Here is an 11577-nt window from a genome sequence, read left to right as displayed (position 1 = left end):
ATGGATAGCAACCATGCAATCCAATGCACTTTCTCTAAATATAGTAGTATTCTGATATGATACAGACGTACCACTAAAAAATAGTGGATTATTCAAAATCTTATAGCGTCATACATAACTATTGTAATTTAAATCATATTAATTTCATATACCTAAATGAAATTACATCTTTAAATATAAAAATGCGTAACTAAGCAACCGTTAACAGTGGGCAGGTATCTATCGTCATATAGACTATTAGATTTTATTTGTTAAAGCAGACTTTTTATTAATTTTTACTTAATTTATAATGCCAAAAGTCCCACCAGTGAAGAATCCTCATGACGGCATTCCTTATCACAGTGTGCGGCAGGGCAGCGACCCTGGATGCTATCAACTGCACAGGTGGGTAGTAAAAAGTATTATTGTCATAAATTAATATTCACCAGTATTGCAGACGTTCATAGGCTACAGTAACTGTTTACCATCAGGTGGGCCGTTTGCTTGTTTGCCACCTTAATGGTATTAAAAAATAAACAATAATTTTCTATATAAAATGTAAAAAACGACCCAGATTAACACAAACAAACCTACTCACGATGTTTGTAGGTAGTGTGCGGGGATCGAAGCGGCGACCATAGTAAGTTGAGGCGTAATTTGAACAGCTTAATCACCCCTCAGAGAGTCTCCTATTCCCTTCAACTCTCCTCCCCTCCATCACGATTCAAATTGGAGTTATTCTGAAACTATATCAGCCTATCCCAAAGTGGGTGATAACGCCCCCTTGTAGCGCTGCAGGCCTAAAGAGGGCGGTAAGAGACCCAAAAAAAATGGGGGCGTTGTGTAGAGGCTTGGGGGGTGATTTGTTGATCTTGAAATAATAGTGGTTTTAAGGAGGTGGTGATTGCTTTGCTGTTCTTAAGTGAATTAATAAGTAGCATTGTTTAGTTATAACAGTAGATAACTTGTTTAGATATTATAGGATTGCCATTTTAAAAATAAAAAATACCAAATTAAACAGAGATTAAAAAAAGGTAGGTGTGAAAAAATGGGGGCGCTAAAAATAATTTATTCTCAAAGTGGGCAGTAAACAAAATTAGTTTGGGAACCCCTGTTCTATATTGTATAATGCAAGTATACTCATTCATTGATACTTTTAACAGACCATCGCAATGCCGTCTCAAGTTCCCCATAACGAAGCGACCAATACACAAATGCGAGCTACCGAAACGGGAGCACACCATGGTACCGCAAAATGGCGGCTGGCGGAGCCTCCTCGTGCCGAAGGCCAAACCTAACTTCTATCCAGCTGTTATGCACAAGAAGGAATATGAGAAGCTCAAAGAACGAGCCAAGGTAAACTCTTAAACTTAATTTTAAGTGAAATACAGTTTTTTTTTGTGGGAAGATAATGGTATGGTAACCCCGCCTGCGCTATCGGTATACACTGACAGGACACAGGTGAGGGATGATATGTGAGAATGAAAAGGCAGGTCAGTTAGCATATCGTGATGAATACACCTGGAATTCAGCACGATGGTTTCCAGGAGAGACATGAAGGTCGACCTGACAGGGTACACGACTGCTTGGGAGAAAAAACTAACAATCTCATGTCAGTAATAAAGTTCTAACCACCCCATAGCAGGGGAGAAAAGGATTGTTAGTAATGAGGTCTAACAGCCCCATTGCTAGCAATATACCCTTGCAGGTCGCGGTTCCCTCTCGAAACCGTCATGGTTAATTCTTGTCGAATTCATCATTGTGGACCAACTGGCCAAGATTCATTCTCACCTATCATCTTCCACTGGTGCCCCGCCAGTGTATACCGATAGCGCGGGCGGGATACCATTCCATTGTCACCTATTAAAAAAACCACACTATAACTAATAATTATTATGATTAATTCTTTATATTATCTGTGGTTGTGGTATGCCAATAGAAGTGTACCTCGCGTATCATCACATTGGTGTCTGCTAGTTTATACCAACAGCGTAGGCGAGGTTACCATTCCATTTGCACCCCTTAAAAAAAGCTGCCTCACGCGTAAACATTAATCGAGCAGAGGTAGACTCAAGCATGATGTCTCGCTGATCTGGTGACTAAAATATCATATTTTCTAGATTGTAACCCAAGAGGAACAACTCCAAGCCATGCATGCGCAAGAAGCAGCTATACAAAAGGCGGCGAAGGAATCCGAGGCGAGAAAGAAGATGTTAAAGGAGAAACTTCTGCCCCAGCCCGGCGCTGAAACTGCGACTGGCACCGCAGACCCCGAGCTCGAGGGGCCTGATCAGACGGCGCACACCCTTTCACGAGCTGAAAGTATGCCTCACACACACATTTTTAGTATAGGCTGTAATTTTCTTGACGATTCCATTTACGTCATATTTTACTTGGTATTGGTCTCTCTATGGTGTAGGTAACTATTATCACCTTTAAAAACAATACAAGAGTTGTACTATTTCTATAGGTTTTTATTCAACCAGATACCTAGGTATATTATATAACCTAACCGATTCAATAGGGGAGAAGGGAAACCGTTGTGCTGACAATTCCATAGGAGGAAACAATGCCCCTCCACTAGATAAAGTGATGACCTCAAATACATTGCTGAGAAACAGTCGATGCAGGTGGCTTAAGACCGTTCCTTTTGGCAGTCTATGGTTAGTAATGGACATATAATGGCTGAAATGATGATGATGTGAAGAATAGATTCGAGTGTTGACATCGTACGCACAGGTGATACCCATTATAGCAGAATTAAACTTAAATAAACTAAACCAACTAACCAGTGATACGAACTTCCACAAAATAACACCTAGTTCAATGCAGAATATTTAACTAAATAGTTAATTAGCAGAAATCTATATTGTAAATGATGGTTGACGCTCCGTTTTATCTATTGTTCAGTGCTGCGCGCTGACAACATGCAGGGTCCTCGCCTTTGCAACCGCATCATCCTAGCGTCCAAGTGCCACGCCATACGGGACGCTCAGATAGCTGAAAAGGAACTTATCAAGAAGGAACTCGACGAAGAGGAGAAAAGGTGACCATCATGTTACTTTTATTTAATTATTTTTACACTGCTTCTTCTTTATGGTTATTTTTTTTTATACAACTTAGAATGGCAAACAAGCTGACGGCCCACCTGATGGAAAGTGGTAACGGTCGCCTATAGACATGAGCAGTACCATAAACATAATAGAGTATACTGTTTCGCCCATGATACCCCCCATGCGTTGCCATTCCTGAGGGCTGAGGTGTTATTCTTCTGTACCCTGTAAATTCACGCCATATCCCACCCTTCAAACCGAAACACAGCCATGCAAACACAACTGCTTCACGGTAGAAACACGAATGGGACAGAGTACCCAAGCAATCGACTTTTGTACAGTCTCCCTCTGGCCAGTCAGTCTCTTGCCAGTTTTAAAAGACGTCTCGTTCAAAATCAAAATAGAACAGCATTGCTTTTTATATCATCATCATCATCCTTTCAGCCGTTAACTGTCCACTGCTGAACAAGCCTTCTCCATAAGGGGTGTTTTGCCAGTACTTACCACGCTGTGCAAGCGGCTTGCCAACCGCAGTTAGGCTTTTGGAAATGTTTTAAGAGGAACGCTGCTGCCTATTCCTCTACCGTTATGTTCCTTTAGTAGCCCTTTAGGACGGAAACCGGGAACCCAAGAGGAAGGAAGAAGTGGCCTATTCTATATTGGTAAATTTTATAACACTGCTCATATCAGATTGGACGCGATAATGGAAGAGAATCGCGCATCGGCGGTGCATCGGGCTGAAAGTGAAGAAGAGCGTAGACACAACCTCCGGCTGCAGAACCTCGCCGCACTCAAAGAACAGATAAAGGCACATGAAACTGCTAAGGTAAATAGCCACCAAAGAGAAAAAAACTACTGTTTCCCCCTCTGGTAGATATTGTAAGTGAAGAATATTTTAATGCATATACCAGAGGGAGACTTTGTACAAAAGTAGTTTGCTTGAGCACCTCTGTCTCATTCGTATTTCTACCGTGAACCAGTTGTGTTTGCAGGGCTGTGTTTTAATTTGATAGGTGGGATATGGCATTGAATTTACAGGGCACAGAGGAATGCCACCTAAGTCCTCAGGAATGGCAACGCATGGGGGGTATCATGGGCGAAACAGTATACTCTGTCATATCCATGGTACTCTATAGGCGACGGCTATAGGCTCATGTCTATAGGCGACGGTTACCACTTTCCATCAGGTGGGGCGTCAGCTTGTTTGCCATTCTAAGTTGCATAAAAAAAATATGACTTTTTCCAGATAATGGAAGCAGAACGTATCGAAGAAGAGAGTATCCGAGTGAACCAAGCCAACATAGCGATGCAGATTGACGAGGCGCAAAAGTTGAAGGAGAAACAGGGAAGGCAGGCCAAACTCAAGGAGATACTTGACCAGGGTAAGACATCTGACTACAAAATAATACTTGGTAAATTAAAGATTGGCTTGAATAATAAATTAGATCCAGAGTCCATTTTCAAAATTAATTTCCAAAAATTCTTAATTGAGAGGCAAAAGTTAGACATTCCAGCAAGTTACCTCTATGTTCCATTTGTCTGCTAGATAGACTGTCATATCTGTCTGTTTACCGTATATCTATCTTTTTATTGTACGGATAATCTGGTAGTGTTGTTTTATTGTTACCCTATTCCCTTTGGCCGCAACAGAATATCAGTGCTTTGCTCTTTTGAGGGCGAAACAATAAACTGAGTTGTGGTGTGTGTATGTGTGCGGTATTGCTATGGCACACTCACAAACGAAAATTGTATTTAGCTTTGTGTATTTTTTTATCATTTATGTTATCTCGCTTTTTTTTGCATATATATGTTGTAATTTGTGTGTTGTAAGTTGTGTGTTATATTAATTTCTATCGGGTTTTTCATTTTGACAATAAATATTGGATAACAGACATTTATCATCGTCGTATTTGGGCCGGTATATATATATATATATATATATATATACATACTGTAACTAAAATATATAGATATTATTAACCCCTAATCCACATTTTTTTACATAACGAAGTTCTCGATTCGATTCTCGGTCGGGCCGATTTTAGGAAATGATCTTTCCTAAATTCTGCGCGTGTCTGGATGTTCTGGGTGCCGCCAAATATTGGCTACCTATTTCCATATAACACAAAATATCTTAACTTTAGAAGCAGGCAATTAATGTGATTTATCGTCATCTTCATATCAGCCATTACCTGTCCACTACTCAACATAGCCTTCCACCATAAGGAGTGGTTGGGGGCTTTGCTACTAGTGGCCACGCTTGGCAGGCGGGTTAACAACTACAAATATAGGCTTTGAAAATGTTTAAAGAAAAACACTGCTGTCAATGTCTCGACCATTAAGTTCTCTTAGTCGCCTCTTACTACACTCACGGGAAAAGAAGGGGTAGCCTACTGTGGCCAGGACCACACGGAAATCACATGGGTTTACAATTGAGATAAGAGATTAGGTGTCTATTGTTTAACTTTGTTTTATTGCTTATAAAGCAAAAAAAAAAACAAAAGCCGGGACCACACGACAAGTAATAAATGTTATTTTGTTTATTCATTATTTCCGAATAAGAAGCAAACCTGAATCTAATTTATTGCTTTAACAAATCATCTTCGAACCTTTCTATCCCAGGCAACACTGAACTACTATATTATAAACAACTTCAAAACGAAGAAGAAAGAATTATGGATCTTCGTATCGCAAATTTCCTGAAGCAAAAACAGGAACGGGAGATGAAGGCCAGGGCTGAGGCTGAAGCTATTAAAACAGCTAAGCAAAAGGGGATTGATCACATTGCTAAAGCACAAAAGGTAAGTATAACCAATTAAATAGCGGAACGTCAATAAATCGATAAATAACCTTAACTACCTTATCTGAGCGTACAGTTCATCATCATCATATCAGACTTTAACTGTCCACGGCTGAACATAAGCCTCCCCTTGAGGGGTTTTGCCAGTAGTTCGTTTCGCCACGCTTAGCAGGCGGAGCGGCAACCGCAGTTAGGCTTTGAAGATGTTTTAAGAGAAACGCTGCTGCCAATCTCTCGCCCTCCCGTAGTCGGCACTTACGACACCCACGGGAAAGGAAGGGGTGGCCTATTCTGGCCAGGACCACATGGAAACCACACGGGTTTACAATTGAGATAAGTGATTAGGTGTATATTGTTTAAATTTGTTTTATTACTTATAAAGCAAAAAAAAAAACAAAAGGGGACTTTCTAGACAAGGGTGTTCAGGTTTTGTGCCATAAGAATAAGGGTTTTTGTGTTGTATAATGTACTCAAATATGTTTATATTTATGATTTCCATCGATAATCGAGGGTTGCCTATAAAGATCTATATTATTCAGTAGTATAACTTATGAAATTCATGATTTTTGGCCACATAACCTGTGACTATTTTTTACAGGCAGAACAAGAGTTGAAGGAGGAACTGGAACGAATACGCAACTTAAAGATCCAGGAGGACGTGGAACGAGAGTACCGGCGGCGGGAAAGGGAGGCTGCCATCAAGAGGAATAAGGAGATGAAACAGCTCCATGAAGCCAGAGTCCAGCAGGTATCTGGAAAACACTTATATCCAAGTTTTACTAGAGGAGGACTTTGTACATAGGTCGTCATGATTACTTATATTCCATTCGTATTTCTGCCTTAAAGCAGCTGTTTTCATGACTGTGTTTCAGTTTCAAGGTGCTATATTCTATACGGAATTTCAGTTTCAAGGATAGGATATGGCAATTTAATTGCCTTCATATAAGACAAGGCATAACACGACAAGGAGACTTTGTAAAGTTGTTTGCTTGGATACCTCTGTCCAATTCGTGTTTCTACCGTGAATCAGTTGTGTTTGCATAGCATAGTTTCAGTTTGAAGGGTGGGATATGGCTGTGATTTTACTGGGTACAGAGGAATAACATCTGAGTCCTCAGGAATGGCAACGCATGGGGGGTATCATGGATGGAACCGTATACTTTGTTATGTTCATGGTACTGCTCATGTCTATAGGCGACGGTTACTAATGGATGATAATGTAATGGTAACCCCGCCTGCTCTATCGGTGTACGCTGGCGAGGCACTAGTGACAGATGATAGGTGAAGATGAAATAGGTCAGTTGGCTCTTCGTGTCGAGTTCAATAATAAATCAATTACGATGGTTATCAGGGGGAATCGCGAGGAGGTTAACTTGATAGAATATATTGCTAGTTATGAGGCAATTTGGCCCCATTAGTAACAATCCCTCCCCCCCCCCTCCCATATCTGACGGTTACCACTTTCCATCTGGTGGGGCGTCAGCTTGTTTGCCATTCTAAGTTGCATAAAAAACACTATAATCCTCAAGAATGGCAACGGGTATCACAGTGTATTTTATTATATATGCCTATAAATGACGATTATAATTTTCGATCAGGAGATTCGTCGGTCTGTTTGTAATTTTAAATATCATAATCAAAGTTCAAAATATTTCAGCCGCACTTTAATAGATAAAAAAGTTTGAATAAATATTGTCTCATGACGGGATATATCTCAAATAATAACTTAGAGATCTACTTACAGATCAAGGATATACATCGTCTGATAGCGCGGGAAATCGCCAAAGATGAGCAAAGCTTCAACAATGCGGCGCGACAAAACGAAGAGTTTATCCAAAGAGAGAAGGCTGTAAGTAGTTTTGTATGTGTATCTGTGAGGAATTTAAGCAGGTGATTTACCAGGGTGAAAGACTGTACAGAGAACCGGAGAAAGTCTGCTAGGACCTCTGGGCCTCTCCTTTCTGTCGTGGAACTTCCTAGTTTTCATCACCTGAAACACAGTTCAGGTAGAAGGCCAAAAGATGGGTGACATGGAATATGGCAGTATTATATGGTTCAGAAACCTTCCTCATCATATCAGCCGTTAATTGTTCACCGCTGAACATAGGCCGTCCCCAAAAGAACAGGTTTACTAGTGATTTCCATGATTGGCAGTAGAGTTAACAATCGCAGTTAAGTTTTGGTGATGTTTTAAAAGGGACGCTGCTGGTCATCCCTCATTTTGGTATGTTGTTTGTATGTATATATTTAAAAGGTTGGCCAAAAAAGGGGTAAGACAACTTATGGGGCCTTGACCTCTACATGGTTCAGACAACAGCGGTAGTTACTGATTTTAAATTGTAATTTTTTTTTACAGTTACAAGACAAACGTAAAGCTCTTATTGAACAACATCGACAAGAGATTATGAAGCAGATCAACGATAAGGAGCGTGCTAGGTGTGTATTTAAAATTTCTGTTCCATTCGTGTTTCAACCGTGAAGCAGTTGTGTTTGCATGGCTGTGTTTCGATTTGAAGGGTGGGATATGGTGTGAATTTACAGGGTACAGAGAAATAACACCTGAGTCCTCAGGAATGGCAACGCATGGGGGGTATCACACACACATATCGCGATTATGTCCACGGTACTGCTCATGTCTATAGACGACGGTTACCACTTTCCATCAGGTGGGCCGTCAGCTTGTTTGCCATTCTAAGTAGTATAAAAAAAACTTATTTATTGGTGTACTTCTTAGGGCGGAGTTGAGAGAGAAGATACACAACGAAGGCGTGGCGCTACGCCTGGAGCAAGAGCAGCAGGACAAGTACGAGAGGAAGGTCATCAAGCAGAAGGTAAGCATCGTGTTCAAATGTGTGGCACTTGTTGATGATGTGAGTAAGCCGCCATCCGATAGAGCGGGCTATGTTACCATCTCGTCTCGCCCATTACAAAAAAAAGTACCCAGAGTTTTCACGCCAATGTAATTTCAGCCTTATGACGCAGTGAATAAATCACTTTACCTTTAAACTTGACCTTTAAAAGTCTGATTTTTTAAATCAAATTAAAAAATATATAAGTGTACCCTTTACTGTGTCTACTAATGGGGAAAAATAGTAAAAGAAATCAATACGATATTTTTATATATTTATTTTGAAAAAACATTTGGTATCATTTTTGATACTTTAGGCATTATGGTAATAAAAATAGCTAAATTTATTTAACAATGAAACAATGCAAAGGCCAGTATCAAATTTGAAACTTCAGGTATTTAATGATTAATCTCGCTGCTTACTCTGTTTGTGTCATAGATTGATATTTGCTCTTCTATTACCTACAGTTACTTGTTTCATATAGTAATATTTATATCTATTTATTTATGTATGTATTCCCAAAGAGGGTTGACGTCAGACAGGCGGCCGGTCGTAAAACTATAAGACAAATCTTTTTGTACTATGGATAAAAACCATATATATTTTTTAATGTGTCATAATGGAATGGTAACCCCGCCCGTGCTATCGGTATACACCGGCGGGGCGCCAGTGAAGGATGATAGGTGAGGATGAAGCAGATCAATTAGCCCATCGTGACGAATTCAACAAAAATTGTTCACAATGGTTTCCAGGGAGAATCACGTGGAGATCGACCTGATATAGTGTATCGACCTCCACGTGGTTCCCCCTGGAAACCATCGTGAACAATTCTTGTTAAATTCGTCACGATGGGCTAACTGACCTGCTTCATCCTCACCTATCATCCTTCACTGGTGCCCCGCCGGTGTATACCGATAGCGCGGGTGGGGTTACCATTCCATTATCACCCATAAAAAAACTAGAATATAATATCGTCTTTATATGGAGATAGGCCCGTGTACAATAGAGAAATGACAGGGGGGAAAGGGATTGTTAGTAATGGAGACTGAGAATCCCATTGCTAGCAATATACCCAACCAGGTCGACATCCTCGCGGTTCTCCCTGGAAACTATCGTGGTTAATTCCTAATGAATTCATCATGATGGGCTAACTGGCCTGTTTTCATTCCCATCTATCACCCTTCACTGGTGCTACGCCAGCGTATCCCGTTAGCGCGGACGGGGTTACCATACCATTTTCAGCCATAAAAAAAAAATAGAGAAATAACAAAGGATTGTTTAGATAAATAATATATTAATTACATTTCAGGTGGCGGCTATGCGACAACAAAAAATCTCCGAGAAATATGTCAAAGAAGTAGAGCAGACACTAGGAAAACATGGGTATTAGGGGAAAGGTTTTTATACGTGTGTGTGTTTTTTGTAGTTTGTTTACACTTATGCAAGTTGGTGAGCACTAGTACCAGGGTAGCAGATAGTGCGGGAGAAATATTAACTACATATATACAGGTGAAATCGAAGTTATTAGCAGGAGAAAAAGTAAGTTTTTTTTTTTTCTCAAATGAATATGAATCAAAAAACGAAAAAAATTGATACTGTAACAATAATACGGCGAGTAGGTACATCCAATACCCATTCTAGAATTTACTGGTGTACCTACATATCCGCCCCAAGATGTGAATAAAACAAAAGGAAAGAATGAAATATTTTATTCAAGTAAATTTATATTAAAGTGTTTTTGAATAGTCTTATTTCACATTACCACCCATTGGACCGAATTACAGCCAATAAAAATAGACAAGAAACTCAGCTGTTGCTTTTTTTTTTTTTTCAAAAAACTCGCGCGGTCTTTCGCCCGCGTACCAACTCCAAAAAAAAAAAAAGAATTTGTATGAATACAAACTACCAAGAAAAAAAAAGGCGGGAAACTCGAATAAGAACAAGCGGGTTTTTTAATTTTTTTTTATTAATTTATTAAAACTATCTCTATCAATTCTTATTATTGAATAAAATATTATATTTTCACTAAATTCAGCGACAGTAATATAATTAGCATTCATGGGGAAGCGCAGTTGTAGAAAAAGGAAAAAAAAAGATGACGATTCAGGTGATGTAGACCATGAACCTTGTAATGACAAGGATATATATTCGGAAGATACTTCTACTGACTCAGAATCTGAAATTGATAAGGCCGATAAGTATAAACCTTACTACGTCACAGATTATATTAGAAGATATCCCGAGGAATCCCCTGGGACAGAATTTGTTGTCTTTGTAGAATCCTCAGATAGTCAGAAAACCATTGGATCCAGAGACTTGCTCTCACTCTCCTCCTGTTTAAAACGATTTAATAAAGGGGTAACTTATCTTAGATCTATAAATAAATTCAAAATCGGAGTATACTTTCAAAAGCCAGACTTAGCCAATGCTTTTTTAAATAATAAAACTTTTTTAAATGACTACCATTTTAAGGCCAGTATTCCTGCTTCTTCAACAGAAGTTACAGGCGTTATTAGAAATGTACCTACAAATATATCTAATAAAAAAATATATACTATGATATCGAGTTCTAAGAAAATTATTGCTATTAAAAGAATTTTAAGAAAAAATACCTTGACTCATGGATATGTGTTACAGCCAACTCTAACCGTGACAATTACTTTTGCTGCATCTGTATTACCTGAATATCTGGATATTGGAGGTTGGCGCCACAATGTCACTCCATATATACCACCAGTTAAACAATGCTACCGGTGCTTGAGGTATGGACATTTAGCTAAATTCTGTAAGAATTCTGAGCGTTGCAGCATCTGCAAAGGTGAGCATAATTATAAAACTTGTACAACTGGAATGGAAAACGCTATTTGTGTACACTGCAATGGAAATCACACAAGTG

General features: G+C 39.4%; 1 protein-coding gene across 1 annotated transcript; it reads left to right on the top strand.

The window, feature by feature from the left end:
- The first annotated feature begins 215 nt into the window (after positions 1-215).
- Positions 216-11073, top strand: LOC113511139 (cilia- and flagella-associated protein 45). The gene is made up of 12 exons (XM_026894739.3): positions 216-384; positions 1143-1335; positions 2100-2301; positions 2890-3025; positions 3723-3858; positions 4279-4414; positions 5655-5833; positions 6431-6580; positions 7577-7681; positions 8189-8268; positions 8567-8663; positions 9991-11073. The coding sequence occupies exons 1-12, from the start codon at positions 290-292 to the stop codon at positions 10069-10071; spliced, it is 1590 nt and encodes a 529-aa protein (XP_026750540.1). The 5' UTR covers positions 216-289; the 3' UTR covers positions 10072-11073.
- The last annotated feature ends 504 nt before the right edge of the window (positions 11074-11577 follow it).

Source organism: Galleria mellonella, unplaced genomic scaffold, assembly GCF_026898425.1.
Source record: "Galleria mellonella isolate WM207_F2 unplaced genomic scaffold, CSIRO_AGI_GalMel_v1 utg1053, whole genome shotgun sequence".
NCBI lineage: Eukaryota > Metazoa > Arthropoda > Insecta > Lepidoptera > Pyralidae > Galleria > Galleria mellonella.
The sequence above is the reverse complement of the archived record's forward strand: the minus strand, read 5'-3'. Positions and strand labels throughout refer to the sequence as shown.

Excerpts from the sequence above, each read along its gene's own strand:
- LOC113511139 (XM_026894739.3), top strand. The coding sequence starts at position 290 with ATGCCAAAAGTCCCACCAGTGAAGAATCCTCATGACGGCATTCCTTAT. Across the intron at positions 6,581-7,576 it reads ATGAAGCCAGAGTCCAGCAG|ATCAAGGATATACATCGTCT; the intron begins GTATCTGGAAAA and ends ATCTACTTACAG. Across the intron at positions 7,682-8,188 it reads TTATCCAAAGAGAGAAGGCT|TTACAAGACAAACGTAAAGC; the intron begins GTAAGTAGTTTT and ends TTTTTTTTACAG.